This window comes from Hydra vulgaris, chromosome 08 (assembly GCF_038396675.1).
Source record: "Hydra vulgaris chromosome 08, alternate assembly HydraT2T_AEP".
NCBI lineage: Eukaryota > Metazoa > Cnidaria > Hydrozoa > Anthoathecata > Hydridae > Hydra > Hydra vulgaris.
The window spans coordinates 3366664-3386492 of record NC_088927.1 but is presented as its reverse complement, the minus strand read 5'-3'; the positions used below and the strand labels follow the sequence as shown (position 1 = coordinate 3386492).

Genomic DNA, 19829 nt, shown 5'->3' with positions numbered 1-19829 from the left:
TGCGGATACGTGCGGTTTCCAAATTATAGATAAAAAAAGTGATAAAAGTCAGATAACAGAAAACTGCTTTTTATCGTGTTTTCAGACTTATTTTCTTTAAACAATACTTTTGCGTAAGTTTTATTGTCAATTATTGTCAATTTATTGAAAATTAGTTTTGATGGACATTGCATTCTATTATTTTTGCATTTTGTGGCGAAAATGTTGTCAGCAATTTTTGAACACTGCATCATTTAAAAAATAATGTATAGAGAGTTGAAAAATTTATATCACTGCAACAAACTTACAATAGAAATAGAATACTTCGGTTACTTTTTAAAATGACAACTTTTAAGTGTTCCAAAAGTAAACTGTTACTTTTCTATATTGATGGAGGAAGATCAATTGAGACACTATCAATAATTTTAAAAGAAAGTTATCAATTTTCTCAGGGTAGCTTGTGTTTCATTGTTAGTGATACTCAAGGCACATTATTCCGTTGTTTAATAAACGATGGCCAAAGCGTCTCGGAAGATGAAAGCTTTTCTATCTAACAACAGTTATTGGTTAAATTCTGAATATAGTGTGTTTTTACCGAAATTGAAAAATGTAAAAACAGACTCCACGCCCTCTACATTATTTAAAAAACGTGGAAGACCGTGGATGTCTTATGAAGATTTTTCAGAGACCCAATAAAAAAAGAAAAAATTCCACAGTAGTTTAGGTAATTGGATTCGATCTTTAATGTATATCTTCAGGCATTACGCTAAATAGGAGAAGAAATAGAAGCAAAGCTTGTAGAAGCATAAGGATTGCCGAAAAAGAAAAAAAGATCTCTATCTCGAGTTTTATGGAAAACTAAAACATTTTACTGACGGATGAAAAAGCACTTAGCGTGTTTGTTAATTTAGATTTGACTAAAGCAAAATATTTATAGTTAAGGAAGTTGACAGACAAAAAAAACTGTTCCTTATATTACAAATTGCAAGAATTTAAACAGACCTGCTATCCACCATCTTCTGCAATAGAAATTGCGAACACGCATGCAAAAATTATGAAACTGCAAGATTTATTGAACACTTTAAGTAGAACTTTGACTAGATTTTGTGTACAATTATAAACTTAAACATTTAATTTTGTATAGTAAATGGGATTGTGACGGCTCCTCTGGCCAAAATGAGTACAAGCAGAAACTTTCAGAGAAATCTGAACTTATTTCTGATGCAAATTTATTTATTAGTTCTTTGGTACCGATCTGATTACTTGATTAGGTAACTGGTGCAGTGGTTTAGCAAATTCCGGCTCCTTCGTCTGTACTTTTTTGTCAACCTATATGCATAGAATTTTGCAAAGAGACTCCTGAGAAAACTCAGGTTGTTGTGGATGATATAAAAAGCCAAATATACTCTTTACGGTCATCTATAACTACCAAAAGTTATAAAGGATTACAAGAGAAAAATGAACTTTTTTTTAACAATGACAGATGGAAAAGTGGCTCAGATATTACCGGATACGCCTTCTGCGTCTACAGATACAATATGTGGAGCTACTCCATGACAAATGAACAATTTAAATACAATGTCTGCTAGGGCTAAAAATAAAAGTGCTTAGTCACTTCTGATCCGTACATCACCAGCATTATAAAACCGTACAGTAAAAATGTCCATGAACTTTATGAAGATACTTTGCAGCTTTTAAAAGTCAACCTAATTTATTACATAAAAACTCACTGTAAAAAAATTATTATCAATAAACTTTTCTGAATGTTTCTATAATAAGCATTTTATAAACTCTTAAAAATGTTCAAGTAAATGTTGAAGTATATGCAAATTAATTAATTACACCCAACAACTAAAAAATCAGATGAATAAAGCAATTAAGCCTAATAAAAGGAAAATGTTTTTTAAAAGGTTTAAAAAGTACATGTTTGTTTTTGTCTAGAGTTTAGCCGAAAGCTCGAATAAATGTTATATATATATATATATATATATATATATATATATATATATATATATATATATATATATATATATATATATATATATATATATATATATATATATATATATATATATATATATATATATGTATATATAAATTTAATATGGATTAAATTTATATATATATATATATAATATATATATATATATATATATATATATATATATATATATATATATATATATATATATATATATATATATATATATATATATATATATATATATATATATATATATATATATATATATATAATTGGTTTCCCAATTAAATAAGTATTTAATGTATTTTTTTCTGTTTCGAATACTTTCAAAGTTTTTTCATATAATTAAAAAGAATATGTTTAGTTAAAAGTAAAATAAAAATAACAGTTTTGAATTTTTGATTTTTATTTACAAATTTTATATATATATATTTTTTTAATATTTCCTTAAAAGCATCATATACTACTTTACATTTGTGCAAAATTTGAAGACTTAATCTTTAGTAACATAAAAATTATTGGTTTTTGATCCAAAACAGACCTTTATTTTCCATAGTGCGGTCTGGCATTTAAAATTCTAGTACTATCAAAAACCGAACTTTCAAGAATTTTTTCTAACATTTTTTTAATATTTCTTTCTCAAGTGGTATTTTCCAAGAACACTTAAAAACTGCCAAAGTTGTACCTATTTAAAAATAGGTACAACTTTGGCAGTTTTTAAGTCATAAACTTTAACGATATCAAAGCAGGCGTTCCTCGGGGATCTGTCCTTGGCCCTTTGATGTGTCTTATTTATATAAATGACTTGTCTAAAGCTTTAAAATTTTGTAGAGTCCAACACTTTGCAGATGACACAAACTTTCTCTATTTTAATAAGTCTATAAAAAAAAATCAACAAATATGTTAACTGTGACCTTAAAAAACTACGCAACTGACTAAATGCCAAAAAATTTCCTTTAACTCCAAAAAACTGATTTAGTATTATTTAAAAGTTGTCGCAAAAAACTAGACCAGCAGCGCAAAATTAAGTTAAATGGAAAAAAACTTTGGTGCAAAAAATTTGTAAACTACTTGGGTGTAAAGGTAGACAAAAACTTAGCCTGGACTTATCATTATAACGATATATCAAATAAGTTGAACAGATCCCTTGCCATTCTGTCAAAGCTAAGACATTTCATACAACAACTTTGTATTATTATACTTTAAAATATATATACTATGTTTTATTATACTCTCACTTCACATATTGCCTTCTATCATGAAGTCAAAACATAAGTATTGTAAATTGCCTATTTATCATGCAGAAAAAACTTTCAGGATTATTGAATTTCTACCAGGAAATTCACATACGTTCACATCTTTTAACGCATTACAAACTTTAAAAGTGCATGATATAATCAAAATTAAAAATTATTTATTTATTCACAGCTACCTAAAGAAGATGCTACCTCTTATAATTAATAAATGGTTTACTTAACGCAGTGCAATTAGTTGTCAGCTTAAATGAAGTTCTTATTGAGGTGCTCTGAGTGTGCAAACATATAATACAAAATCCTACTGCAAATATTACTATAAATACTCTGCATTAATGGACTGGAATTAAATTTAACATAAATAAAAAATCAATCCCTTTTTTTACAACGTTAAAAATGTCCTCAAAACCAAATTAAAATACTACTTGTTACATCAAGATAAATAGAAACAACATTTGTATCTCTGGTGATAAAAAATATATCACCATGGAAGATGTATAAGATATAAATATGAATGTTGACTAATAGCAACCTTCTGTGCGTGTATTATTTATTTTATTTGCATCGTTTTTGTTTTGTTTTGTTCATGGTTGCTCTCCTCGATTTTGCCAAGCTTTATGAAAGTGAACCATCCATAATGTAGACTGTACATATATTTTTTGTAACTTGTAACATTCTTATGTAAAGCATCTACAAAACTTATTGATTCATTTATGTTTATATGATTTAGTTTAATTACTTTTGGAGTTTAAACTTGCTTCTTTTTCCTGTTATTTCATTTAACGTTTTCAAGCATTTTTTGAGCCGTTTTTAATTCTTTATGTTTTAATTTTTTTAAACTATCTTCTTATTTTTGTATAATTGTTGGTAATTTTTATAAATTTGTTAATTAGCAGCTAATTTGGTTTTTAAATATTTTAGATATAATTTCTTTTTGACTTTTAGAGATTTTCTAAGTATTTTGGTAATTCATAGTTTTTGTTCTTATTATTATTCAATTCATGGTTAAAACCTAACAATAATACTAACAAGGCAAACCCACTGTCAAACTTCTTTAGGTATTGTAAATAAGTAGTGTTCAAATATACAAACTATATAAACTAGAGACATGTAAATATTACTTTTTGAAAGTTATAATTATGATTGTTGTAAAAAAAAATACATCTTTTACAGCTTCCTTGTCTTTGCGCAGCTTTTTTTCACATCTTTAATGCGTTGTTCTTCCTATTTGTCTTTATCGAACTTTCGTTTTTGTTTTTCGAACTTTCGTTTTTATTTGAGTACACTCTCAATACTCATAATTCCTGAACATTTTATATTTATCTTTACGATTTTCTATTTTTACAAGCTTTTTTGGAATTTGCGACTCCATTTTAATGGATTTTTGTTCTGGAGAATATACTGAGAGCACTAAAAAACAGTTTTACATAAACAGTTTTAATTGTTTTACAAAAGTTTATGTCAGACCAGACCGAAACTAGAATGAAAGTATAGTTCTATTAATGGTAAATATAGAATTAGAAATAATGATCTTCCAAATTTAGTTGAAGGTCTGCAAGGAAGGCGACTCAATTGGAGCATTAGTGATAGAAAAAAAAAGAGCTCTGGTCTGTGGGACTGGCTAAATTTGATGGATTGAAGGAAAGTAATAAAATTCCTAATCTAATTACTCAAAGTCTTCTTACCCTATCATCTACATGTACTTAGTCAAAACTCAAATGTCTTAACTTTATTCCAACGTTTTTGAATAATAAATGGAATGAATTCCAAGCGAGAATTTCATCGCTGAATTACCTACATATTAAAACAGGACACAAAGATATATTTTTATTTAAATGCGAGTCCACTGATGAACAATTGAGTGAACTAAAATGGTTTCAAATTTTAATTGGAAATAATGTCTTGTTAATTAGTTGTATTTATCGCCAACAATTTACTCAATATGAGTCTAATTTACAAAATAATAAGTTAATTAAATCCACTAAAGCTTATACTGATGGTGGGAAATTTACAAGAGTTCTAATTGTTGGTGATTTTAATCATAGTAATATAAAGTGGAATGATTTGGATGGTCACTGCAAAAGTGGTAGTCTAGCCAACATTTTTTAGATACTATCAATTATTGTTTCCTATCACAGTTTGTCACCGAACCAACTTTTATGAGTAACACGCTTGAACTAATGCTATTAGATAACCCTGATACTTGTAATGTTACAATTGGTCACCCACTGGGATATACTCAGAAATATTATCTTCACAATTCACTATTATGGAACTTCAGACTCGACCAAAACTTACAGATTACACGAAGTAATTTTTATCTATAACAAAGGTGTTTATAATACAATTAATGAGGTCAAAAAAGTCAGCTAACGAAAGCTTAAAATTTTTCAAAATCGCGTACATTTCTTTGATCCAACAGCACATTTCTAAGTTCAATTTTGTCCTTTAATTTGAAAAGGTGTGTTCCAAAATGGTTTAACTCTTCTATTAAAGCAGCAACTAAAAAAAAAAGTTGAGACTATTCATGAAGTTACGCTGTGTTTTTAGTGAATTTAAAGACAGTATTCGAGTCTTATGCAACAAACAAAATCGCCAGGTGAAAAAGCTTGACGCTGACGCGGCAAAAAGTTGATGATGTCAACAGAATGTTATTATAAACTGTTTTTGACGATTTGAAAGACATACTTTCCAAATTTTTAAATGCTCTATTAATCAGGGAGTTTATCCTGATGATTTATTGCTATATTTAAAGAAGGAGAAAAAACTAATGTAAAACACTATCTTTGTAAGCAATTACAAAAACATAGTGATAGTATTAAAAAAACATGGGATATTATGAACGAAATTATTGGTAAAACTAAATTAAATTCAGAAACTTTACCCTTCAGAATCGAAGTAAATGGATTTGAGTATACAGATAAAAAAATCTCCAAAAAATTTAATAATTTTTTTGTAAATGTTGACTCAAACCTGGCATCACAAATAAATAATTCAAACAAATCATTTAATAACTATTTTACTGACCAAACTAGCTTACATCCTGATAATGATCTAAAGTTAGAGGAGTTCGAAGAAGCAAAAAAATCACCAAGAAAAAACAAAGCTCTAGGCATTGATGATATTTCCAGCAATGTAGTAATAGATATCTTACCCTTTATAAAAGATCCTCTATAAATATATATAATTTATAAATAGACTCTATAAATATCTAACAGAAAACAAAATTTTAAGTGAATATCAGTATGGTTTTCTAACGAATTATTCAACGGAACATGTAATCAAAGACCTCATAAACAACATCAGCTCATCTTTCGATAAAGGACAGTTTGTATTGGGAGTCTTTATTGACCTTACAAAAGCTTTCGATACGGTCAACCATAAAATTTTGATTGAAAAAATGAAAAAATATGGCATAAAAGACAAAACCATTAAATGGTTAACCAGTTATTTAAGTAATAGACAACAATGTATCATAATCGACGATATTTCTAAATTGAAGCTATTAAAAATAAAATGCGGTGTTCCACAGGGATCAATTTCTATCCACTTATTGTTCCTTATACACATTAATGGCCTTTTTGACAAAGTCAACCTTGAGCTTCAACAACTTAAAATATGGTTCAGTGCTAATCAGTTATCAATAAACGTACAAAAAACTAAATTTATCTTATTTCATTCAAAGCAAAAAAAAACAGCACTTCCATCAGTTCTTCCTTCTCTAAATATCGATTTCAACAATAATGAAAGAACCCAACCAATTAAATTTCTTTGAGTGGTTATAGACAAAAACGTTTCATGGACAGCCCAAATAAAAGCCATCTTCACTCAAATATCTTAAAATCTTGGTTTACTTTTTAAAGCTAGACCATTTTTATCACAAAAAAACTTAAAAGTTCTTTACTTTTCGTTTATACATAGTTATCTTACATAAGCTAACATTGCTTGGGGAAGCACACACAAGACAAAATTAATTTTGACAAAAATTATGACATATAATTCCAGACAAAATTATGATATATAAATTATGATTTACAAGACAAAATTATGATATATAATTCTAGAATTATGTTTCTGCCGTCTCTTTATCGACGGCAGAAACATGCTTCTAAAATAATATATCATAAAAACAAACATACACATGCTAAACCTCTATTTAAAAAAATGAAAGTGCTAAACATTTATCAAGTCAATATTTATGCTAATATACTATTTATGCAAAAATACAAAATGGGATTAGTACCTTTACGATTCACAGAAAACTTCTTTCATTCAATTACCAATAAGTTAAACTCTAGAGCAAGTAGTAACTTTTTCTTACCCCCAAAAAAATAAAAAACCCTCAATTCTCTATCTCTTATCGCGGCCCCTACTTATATAACAAATTAATTTCAAAATATACCTTAATTACTCTTCCTGACTATATATTTTCTTTAAAGTCAAAACTTAAAAATCTTGTTCCTAATATAGATAATTACATAGAATCGATCTATTTCACATGATAAATCAAAATTTGAACTAAAACAATCTACAACGTGAGAAAAGTCAGATTTATTATATATATATATATATATATATATATATATATATATATATATATATATATATATATATATATATATATATATATATATATATATAACATTACAAAAAAATAAATAGATAAAAAAATAAACAAAATATACACACACAAATTATAATACACCTAGAAAAAACAAAACAAAATTTTATCACATTGTGTATCTTTTTCACAAATATTTAAAATATTTGTGAATAAGAATCACAATGTTTTTTTAACTGAGTGTTATTTTTTCTGTTAAATGTATTTAAGCAGTATTTGGTTAAATATAATCTTTTTTAGTGGAGTATATTTTGCTTATATTACGATGTGAAAAAACTTAACTAAAAAAGCCCATTTTAAAAAATTTCACTGAGGATTTTAATCATCAAAGTAACTACTTTTCTTTTAAATAAAAGCTTAAAGAACTCATTTTTACAATCGAAGATTTAACAACACACTTTTAATACTTTTTAGTGATCTTCCTTTTTACCCTCTATTTAAATATTAATTTATAAAAATTATTTATTTATCATTAACAGCTGTAATATGTAATAATGTATCTCGTATTTGTAACGGAATATTTTAATTTTCTTACTTCGTTAACTTATTTTTTATTTTGTAAATATCTTATAAATTTTAACACAAACATTTCTTAGTAGTACTCGACGACAAGACCATAATGTCTTCTCCGAGTTCCCGCGTTCTTTTATTATTTAATAACGATCATTATATATATATTTTTTATTATTATACATTTGTATTTTAAATATTGTAACGAAATGCTTATTTAAAATGTAATAAAAAGAAAAAAAATATATACAGTATCGGACAAAACGAGTGCAACCAAATAATGCTAATATAGTTTCTTTATATAAAAGTGCTGCATTTTTTTAATTTAGAGAAATAACTATGTAACTGTTTAGAGACAAATTTCTTCAAGTTTTATTCATCACAAAGTTTATTATTTGTACACGAAAATTAATAAATTAATCATAAGTATTAAAAAATGTTGATTTACTTCCGGACAAAACAAGTGCAACTCGACAAAATGTTGACCAAGCTGTATTTCGCTATCAATATTTTGTGGCGAATTTTTTGTTGTGGATCACAACCTTGCATCTTCGAGGCATAGATTCGATCAGGTGATCAATGAAACTTTGTGGAATCGCTGCCCAGGCCTTTTGGATTTGTTCAAACAGTTGATCCTTATTACGAACACCTTCATAATTAATTCTGCGGTTGACAATCTCCCACAGGTTCTCGATAGGGTTGAGATCCGGAGATTGAGGCGGCCAATCCATCACCGATAGGTGGTTGTCTTGAAAGCACTGCTTGACTACTTTTGCAGTGTGTTTCGGATCGTTGTCTTGGAGGTGACAACAATCCGAATCCTGAAACTATGGAGGGGGTCACCTCCACAGTTTCAGGATTTTGCCTGATTCTTACAAAAATTGGCTCTTAAAGGTACTTAAAGGTGGCTCTTAATGCCATCAGTTTAACCACTGTGCTACAGCTACTTTCGTTGCAAAGAAATTCGCAAACTGTTTTTCTTTTTTTAATCTCATATAGAGAAATAAGGACGTTGACGTTTTAATCAGTTTCAAACCTTAGATTGCGCTTTTCTAAACTATTTAAGTTAAAGTTGTCTACACTAAAATTTCTGAAAGGCCTTTCCAAAGGAATCCATATTTTATTGATGACGTGATTTTTTTTTTGAATGAACAAATAAAGTATATTATTTGAACTTTGGTTTTGATTTAAAAGATGAAATAAAATAAAATTTCTAATGATTTATAAATAAAAAGGTGTATTTGTCATTTTTATCTTTACTTTTTTAAAATAATTTTCTCCATTTTAAGGTAATAGTAACGCAAATAAGGGAATCAAGCGTTTCAAAAAAACAGGTAAAAACTGTCTGGTATAACCTGTGACGTTGTTGATATTGGCACAAAAGCGTTTTCTCTCAAACATTTTTCGGCTCAAAAATGATTTTAAAGTAAAACTAAAAACACAATTTATTATTAAGACTAGTAACTAGGAGAATAGTAACAAGGAGGTACTTTAATACTTTTTGTTTGTTTTTGTTTTGAAACAATGACAAACTAGACCACTTTACTACATGTATGTGGTTTGATCTCCGTATCTTTTGAGAGGTGAGCGCTTTACCATTACACAGCACATTAACCAACTGATTAAAGTGCAAGTCATAGATTTATAATTTTTTTAATTTTTACTATTAAACGCGCTGTAGTAATTCATACTTGATGAGATCAAGAGAAATTAATTACAGTGATTTTGAAACTAAATTCTTTTTTAAAAATCAAGTGTGAAATAAAAAAACTCAAATGTACATATATATATATATATATATATATATATATATTATATATATATATATATATATATATATATATACACACACTCACAATAAATATAATAATGAAACAATAAATATAAAATATGAAAAAAGGTGAACAGCGTTTTCTTTTTTACAAATAAACTGAAAAGAATAACCTTTATAAGAATTACAATCCTATATAGCTTAAAACGTGATTATTTGATTTCTAAATGGTGAGACTCATTAGAATGACTAAAGGACCACATTTGCTGATTGTTTACATCTTCGTCCGAGGGCCTTGGACACAAGAGCAACCTAAGCTTTCGTCCAAATAAACCAATCAGGGTAACATAACCTATGAGAATGCACAGACCGCTGACAATTTTTTCTCTGAACATTAGATATTTTTCTGGATTAAGATAATAGGTCGGTAGAAAAATGGACCAGATTACACAAGTGATATACAAAGTAACGCCAATAAACTTTGCTTCATTGTAATTTTTCGGAAAATTTCGTGTTTTAAATGCTAAAATTGTACAACAAACCATGAAGACAACACTTAAGGTTAGATTTATCAACATTGCAACTGCACTAGCATCCCCAGTGCATTGAACAATCATAAAATCTCTTTCCGGAGAAACAATATAGTCAGGGGCAGGGTTTTTTGATGCAAACCAAACGCTAGCTAGTAGAATTTGAACGCAAACAATACCGAGCACAACAAAAACTTGTGATTGTGGACTTATTAAAGCAGGCCGAGATACAGAAGTTTTAGCATGGATGAATATTCTATATATTCGACTAGCACGTAGAAACAATGGAGCATAACACATAAGAAAAGCTGTTCCAGGTAAAGCACCTCTAAATATACATGTCATCGTTGAAGGACGAACCATATACGTAACTGGACAAAAAAATAGCATAGCCAAGCCAATTAAAATCATGTAACACAAATCCCGTCCAGAACATCTGACAATGCGATTTCCATTAAAGTATATAAACAAGCCAATAACAAAAAAAACTAAACCTAGACCGATAGCAATTAGTATTATACAGATAACCATAAATTTATCAAAATCTGGTCCAGTTAAAGAAATAACAACTTCTGGCAAAGCCACGCATTGATTAGACTCTACCTTCTCGTTTCTATCGCACGGAATACAAGAATCATTTACAGAAATACTATCGGGCTGACATTTCTGACAGTCCCAGCAACACTTAGATTTTAAAGAATTAAAATCTTTTATTTTTATGTAGCCTACAGGACACGGATCACTGCACACTATAACAGGCACAAAATGGTGATCAATTGAATCGGGAATAAAAGTAAACTTAGGACGGCCAGCTTTAAGCGCATCGTCTGGATGTGTTTTTAAATTTGGCCTATTTAGCTCCCAAGTTGCTCGAAGAAGATTTTGATATTTTCCACCATTAAACAAAAACTGATGAATCTCGTATTTTATAGTTCTGTTAATTCTTAGAAAAGGGGTTCTAAAATCATCTAATGCACCATCTAAATACGACATTTTGTTCAACAAGGTGTGAAGATTATGATTATATTTGCGTTCGGTTGTTTGTACAACACATTGCGTTTTGTTTTTCATCCAGGTGCTGTTTCGATGACACACACGACTGATAATATGTTCGAGGGCATCTGCAATAGCATAAATAGCATAAGCAACAGTGTGTACTGGAGTTTGAGAGTAATAACCCACGTTTTCAGAAAATTGTTCATTTCCTATAAAAATTAAATTTAAATAATTTAAAAGAATGAATCGAAAATAATTAAAATTAATACATGTGTGAGTTTGTGTACTTAAGTTACCTGTACACGGTGTTTTTGTGGTTGATGTGGTGTTAAATAAAGAGCATTTGAAATATGTTTCCCAAACTATATTAAGAATAAAATCAGAATCTTTACTCGGTCTTAAATTTAAATAATATTCTTCAAAACCTGGAATTTTCTCGTTAGCTATATCTAAGCTTAAAGTTCCATTGATAACATCTTCATTTCCTTTAGTAATCTCAACGTAATTTGTGCAACCATAAAAACAAAAAATTACAAGTTGATTATGTATACCATGAGCTTTTATAACGGAAAATAATTCTGCTGTATCTTTTTTGCTGGTAAACAAAATAAGACCCTTTAACCGTGCTGTCCACTTCTTTTCCGGGCCATCACTAGAAAGTTTTTTGATGGCTGCCTCATAATCTGTTTTAGAAGGACTTAATGGTAGTTTAATCTAAGAAATAAAAGTTATTTTTATCACAAACAAGATAATTTTTATAACAAACAAGATTAAATTTTTTACATAAATATTGATATTTTTGTTCTTCAAATATTTTGATATAATTTCTATCATTAAATAATTTTATGTGTAAATTTAAAATAAATTTATGAGTAAATTTGAAATAAATTTATTGTTTTAAAATTGTATTTGAATTGAAGTATAAAATGAATTGAAATATGATTATATTGCATGTATTGCGAGTTAAATAAATTTTTGATAAACATTTACCTTAAATGCTGTAACTATATGTTTAAGTAGTACTTTGAATTGTGTCGAAATATTATTAACAGAATTGCTTTTAGTTTTAACCCATTTGGGACCAAATATTTTTCTTTTGTAAATTTTTTTAATTTTCAATTAGATCCACGTATGTGATCACAGGAAAAATTTTTTTTTTGCAAAACAAGAGTATTAATAATGTCTTTGGAGGATATAAATAAATGTTCCCATTTGGGAACGCTGGTCTTTATTGCAAGTAAATATAATAAACAGAATTAGCAAAACTTCAAATTTTAAATTGCTCCCATTGGGAACGCCGAATCGATATGTGTTAACTTCAACCAAACATCTTGATATAAGTCTAAGAGTATTATGGAGTCAATAAGCCCTATTTACTCAATATGGACGTGTGCCAATTAAAATATTTTTTTTCATTTTTTTCACACTACAGTCAAGGTCTACTAAAAAAATTTTTTTTTTTTTTTTTGCAATTCTCTGTTTCTCCTAATCTTTTATTTTCCGTAATATAACAACTTTTGATTAATTAGCGCAATAAATTACAAAAAAATATAAATTATTTATAATACCACAATCATTTTGAATTTTTTGAAGTTGGTAGAGTTAATTTCAATTTTTAAGCTCTCTATAAAAGTAAGGAGACACTAAATAAAAAAAATATCATAAAATGTTGGGTAGGTAGGTTAAAAGCTTAGGTACTTTTAAGGAGCTGGTGGGTACTAGAAAAAACGTATATCAAAATGCTGGAGAGAGGGTGAGATCGAAATAAAAGTGTACATACTTTATGGACGACACCTTATTCCTAATATTAACAACCTATTAATTATTATTTAGTATTAAGAAACTTGATATATTTAGCCCAAATTAATCAGCGTTATTTTGTAAAAAAACAATTCAGCGCAAGAGATTTCTCAAGCTTTTATTCCACCTTTTAATATGGACTCGGTGCCGGGTACCCGGCATAAACTGGTTCCGGCACATCTCTAATATACACCTATATACTTTCAATAAATTAAAAGACTCCAAAGGGTGGTTTTGCCTAAATGAAGATATCTTTAATTCAAAGAGACTTTCGACAGAAAAAAAAACAACTGTTAGAATCGGTAGCTACTTAATAAATAAAATTTTCAATTTTGGTTGGTCTCTGGTAGTTGCCTAATATATGAAATTTTTAATTTGTGAGCCCCCTGAATTCTAACATCTTACTTATTTTAGCTATAAAAAGGAAATTTATGATTAAATTAAATCAATTAAAAAAACAATTAAGCAATAAAAATATTTATCATATAATGTACACTAATAAAGATATTTAAAAATATTTTTATTAGTGTACCATATATGTACACTAATGTATTATTATTATGTATATAATACCATTTCTATAATATATTTTTAATATTATGTATAATATAAGATTATACATATATAATATAAGATTATACATATATAATATATATATATATATATATATATATATATATATATATATATTATATATATATATATATATATATATATCTATATATATCTATATATATCTATATATATCTATATATATCTATATATATATATATATATATATATATATATATATATATATATATATATATATATATATATATATATATATATATATATATATATATATATATATATATATATATATATATATATATATATGTTTTTTTCCGCTATTTTTCATGGCACATAAAAAATCCCCTATAGTGCTTATATTTCAATATGTAGGTTGTGGAAAGCGTAAGAACATTTAAGTGGTTTGTGATTTCTATAAATTTACAAATATTCTTAATTAACTGCTTTTTAAATACCTGATTTTGTTTATAAATATGTTAAGCAGTTTTTTAATGATATTTTTTATGCGATATTTGTTATGTAATATAAATTTACATGTAAAGTGAAGAGTTTGAATTAAAGAGATAGAAGAGTTTGATTTAAAGAGGTGGAAGAGTTTAATTCAGGGTTGAAATAAATAAAACAATTAAGTGTTTGCTGTGTTAGCTAATGGTTTTACCAAAAAACATGTAATTGAGTCGCGAATATGTTAAACAAAGTAATGAAAAAGTTATATGTGCTTTCTACAAACAAAGGTATTTCAGATACTGATATGTACCAAAGCAATGCTTTAATCCATGTCATGAAGCTTCTCCGACAAAAAAATGAAGAGATAAAAAAAATCTCCGAAAAGCAACAAAAGACCAGTATGAAAATATTAATAAATATTTTCCTGGTTCTTTCCCAGTATCATTTTATTTTATTCTTTTGTTATTTACCTCTCCAAGGTCGAGAAAGCCACTAAAGTTGAGGAGGCTACTCAACTTCTCAACTGTATAACTCCGAAACATGAACCTTGACGAACAAGGCCGCTGCGTGGAGAAACAAGTCAGCTGTGCAGAATTCACATTCATTTAGTTCTTAATATTAAATAATAATTATTATGATACTATTATTTTTAAAGGTTTAAAAAAAAATTTCAAAATAACATTTTTAGTTCCCTTTTTATTTTAATTTCTTCAAGTTTACACGGTTTTTATTAGTAATTAATTTAATGAAGTAAATTGAGAAAAATCCACTCTTCGTTAAATTAATTACTAATTTTATTAGTAATTAATTTAACGAAGTAAATTTAGAAAAATCCACTTTTGTATTTAGGAATAGCAGTTTACAATGATTAGGTCACTGCATATTAATTATCATTAATTTGCGCGCACTTTCTAAATGCGTGAAAAATTGTTTTGAAAAAATAAAAACTGATTAAATTCAATAAGTGTCTTCGACATATTTATTAACTTATTAACTAGTAAAAAAATTATTCGAAAATAAAATTATTTGACATTTACCTCTTAAATTAGACGTTTGTCAATAAATAAAGATACGAACATCAACGTTCATTAAAAAAAAAAAAAAAAGATTTGTCGCGCCTAAGCATGTTCCTAAATAATGACTGAGTAGAGAAGAATTCTACTTACGCACTTGATCTATTGTCTTCAGAAAGCTTTTTTTCTTCAGAAAACGTTAATGAGTTATTAGCGACAAGCGCTCCGGATATAAGCCCTGTGAAATGGGAAATTAGAAAAATACATATGAGGCATTAACTTCTACAATCAACTACCATAAAAGAAAGCTCAATGAAGCTGTAAATAACTTTAAAAAAAATCTATTCTGAAAAAGTAGCACCAGGACAAGGAGACTGATTTTAGGAGATGGAAGATATTTGATACTGCTCTATAAAACTTATCAAAACACTCAAACATTCAGTCAAAAAGCACTTATTTTATCTGCATCAGGATTTATTCAAGATATAGCTTATGGGATAAGCAAAATTAGAAGGCCTTGACGATACGACATGTAAAGGCATAAATGGGTTTATTACTCTAATGAAATGTGTTGTCAAAGTGTCAACAGATATAAACACAATAAGAAATATAGAAAAGAAAGAAAAGAAAAAGAAATATAGAAAAGGCGAAGCAAAATTTAAAGAACACATATGGTTTGCTTTGCATAGAAAATTTATATATTGCTTCACACTGTATCAGCTGCGCTTTGTGTAACTCTAAAGATAACGACTTTAAATCAAACATTTGCTCTTCCCATTCGGAAAAATATCAGGACTGCACGTTACTCGCAGAATGTCTACAGATGATTGAACCCTAATCTAGAATCTACCCAAAAATGAAGAGAAACTTAACAATACTCTTAAAAGTATTGAATCTATCATGGAAACTATTCCATGGAGCATATTCTTCAATACATGTTACAAAACAAAGCCAAAGAGTATACTATGAATTGAATGACGAAATGAACAAATGAAATGAACAAAAAGACCGGCTTATAGATAAGTAATTGGTCTCAAAAAATACTTCCTGTTGAGTTCAGAAAAGGACAGGAAGCTTATTTTGGTAAGAAAGGTATGTGAATGTATATCGACTGCATTTTTTGTTTCCAAAAATGATGCTTACAAATCAAAAATAATGCTTACAAATTAAAATTCTCTTTTCTACAAATACTATAATGGGCACTGTTCTAAAGAGCTAGTGTCTCTTGTGCCACCTACTAAAATTCATTCTCGTGTTACTCGACATTCAATTAAGTGTCATCCTTTTTCTGTAACTGTTCCTAAGTGCTCCAAAAACGCTTATTCGTCTAGTTTTTTTCCTCGAACATCAGTTCTTTGGAATTCGCTTCCTTCATCTTGCTTTCCTGATTCATACAATTTGCGATCTTTTAAGTCGTCCGTCAATCGTTATCTTGCTCTACAATCTTCATCTTTTCTTTTTCAGTAACTTCCAACTTTAATTAGTGGGTGCTTGCAGCCTTGTTGGAAGCGAAGATGTTAAAAAATAAATAAAAAAAGGATGTCACAAAATAATACAAAAAAGTGATCAGAATGCAAGAGACACTTTATGTGTGTCTAACCAGGTAGTTAACCAGTTTACTCAAGATGTTTTAATTGTGAAACAGATCTACAAAAAAAGTGATAATGCTGGTAGGAATATAATTACTTTTATTATAATTATTGCTAAAAAACAAAAGCCTTACAATTTAATTACATTTTAGGTAGAGGGGAATTAATTTAGGCTCTTGTTATGTATGACGATGCATTATGCCTTTTTACCCACTACTTTATTTTATAATTGTGGGAAAAAGTATAGAAATGCTCAGCGTCGAAATAGACTTACAAAGACTTGTATTTTTATGGGTCCGGTCAGCTAGCATATATTTATTTAATTGGATTTGTTAACTAAGATTTCTGTCAATTTGAATAATGTGATTAATTATTGATTCATAAAGATTTTAATTATTACCTGAATGTCAATACAAGTGCCAATAGAGGGTAATTTAGCTATAAAAGGGCGTGAATCATCCTCACCATCATGAGCATTCGAACTTATTACAATAACATAATTCCACTTTAACTTTTTTATCAAATCCAACGCAATCTAAAATTAAAGTTTTTTTTTTCATAAGTAAAACAAAAATAATAAAATATTTAAATTTTGTTATCTAGTATTAACTTTCAATCTAAAAAACAATAGCAAACATTTGCCTCAAAGATATGTGCAGAACTGTTGAGCCCAAGTCAAGCAAGGTAAAAGATAAGAAAATTGATAGATAATTTAAAAAAAAAAAGATGTTAAAATAAATGTTCAGGAAAATATAGAACCTTATAGTAACGCTTGTAATAATAATATGCTGGCAGTACGCTTGCAAAATTTAAAAACTCATATTCTCATGACTTTCTCTCTGAGGTTCTTAGATAAGGTTGAGGAGAGGTTAAGTGGGTTCTCTAAAGGAAAAAATAAGCTAAAAATTGTGTGTCAGGTCAGGTCAGGTTATCCTGCTACTGATAACATATAACCCAGTACAACCTGCTTCATGTCCTGCTCCCTTGTAGGATACACTTTTTTAGGAAAAGGCTAGGAAAAGCCACTTCTTACTTAAAACCTCCTCTGCCTTGGAGTTCTTGGTTGAGTAAAGGCTAGAGATGGTGTTTCGATAAAAATACTTATCTTGGGGCATATATTAAACTCATCCGGCTACTGTCTTGTGGAAGGCCTCCTAAGCAAAGACTTAAGGGGTAAACAATTTCTATTTGTTAACCAGCCTCGCACCCTTTCTTCATCTATTCGGCTGGCGCAGATGTATTTTTACAACATTGTTTCCAGTTTAGGATGTTGAATGCTGGATCTTCTTGACTCAATGCATGGGTTTTGCTTGAGTCTCTGTTTTTATGACTAGGCAACTCATTCTATCATCTTCTAATGAGGGTACAGCTCTAAAACTCAGTTTTATGGTTCTGTGGCTGGCTGGTAGTCAGGTTTCCCGAACTCTGTGGTAGCTCTTAGTGAGGCTGATTCCATCAACAGCTGAAAAATATCAAAGTATTAACAGTGCCATGTTGCACATGGATGGTGTCACTGTTTGTACTTTTAGTGTGCATTGTCAAGGCCACATTTGGAGCCCTTTGTTACGGCCTAAGGTTTGTTAATAGTAATGTGACAACTGCTTGGGCTATTAAACGGTGTTCTGAGTACTATCTATGGTTTGAGTCAAGTTCTCCAACAAATTTAAAAATGAATAAAGTACCAAAAGCTATAGAACACAAAAAACCATCATCATCACCAAGTTTTCTAAACCTATCATTCACTAATATTCGTGGTCTTCGAAGTAACTTTTCTTCTGTTAAGTCTAATCTCTTGCAAAGCTCACCAGACCTACCTGCTCTTTGTGAGATTTATTTAAGTTCAGCTGTCTTTTCTTGTAACCTTAGTGTTGATGGTTATCTTCCTTTAATTAGTAAAGACTATAGCAGTCAAATGCTTGGAGTGGGCATTTACATTCGTAAGAATTCACCCATTTGTCGGAAAACAAGTTATAATCTTGGCCCTATACTCTTTTTAATTTACATTAACGATCTTCCAAATATTCTTACATGTAAAGTGGTAAGGTGGCAAGAATAATTGGTAGTATCATTGCTGATGATACTGCCATTAATTCTTGTCTTTATATAAAGCCAACACTCTCTGATTGCTTAGAGAGGGTATTCAAGCTTGAAAAGGATCTCACTACTGCTACAGCATGGGACTCACAGTGGCTGGTAAACTTTAACTCAGATAAAATCCAATTTTTTTCAGCCAATCCTTATTGCAATAATTTAGATCTTCCTATATTTATGAGCGATGATTTACTCGACGTGTCATCTACTCTTCATCTTCTAGGATTAACTCTTACTTCCGATCTTTCTTGGAAACCATTTATCAAATCTGTTGCAAAATTAGCATCTGCTAAGGTTGCATCTCTTTCTCGAGCTCAACACTTTCTTACTTCAGATTCTATTATCTATCTCTTTAAATCTCTAATCCGGCCTTGTATGGAATGCTCTAAAGTTGCTAGCGTCTCTTGTGCCATCTACTAAAATTTATTCTCGTGTTACTCGTCATTCAATTAAGCCTCATCCTTTTTCTGTGACTGCTCCTAAGTGCTCCATAAACTCTTATTTGTCTAGTTTTTTTCCTCGAACATCAGTTCTTTGGAATTCGCTCCTTCATCTTGCTTTCCTGATTCATATAATTTGCAATATTTTAAGGCAATCAACATACAGGCATTCATAATAATAGCAATTATGAAACTTTAATTAATATTTTAAATTACTGTAATTTATTATATT

General features: G+C 28.7%; 1 protein-coding gene across 4 annotated transcripts in view; it reads right to left on the bottom strand.

The window, feature by feature from the left end:
- Positions 1-10238: 10238 nt before the first annotated feature.
- LOC100197593 (metabotropic glutamate receptor 3) overlaps positions 10239-19829 on the bottom strand; it is a 36225-nt gene continuing 26634 nt past the window's right edge. For all 4 annotated transcript variants that reach the window (XM_065802290.1, XM_065802292.1, XM_065802291.1 and 1 more), the window contains 3 exons: positions 17467-17601; positions 11941-12358; positions 10239-11853 (listed from right to left, as the gene is read on the bottom strand). In XM_065802290.1, the coding sequence (XP_065658362.1) occupies positions 10331-11853; positions 11941-12358; positions 17467-17601 (2076 nt within the window). In that variant the 3' untranslated portion in view covers positions 10239-10330. The remainder of the gene's footprint in view (positions 11854-11940; positions 12359-17466; positions 17602-19829) is intronic.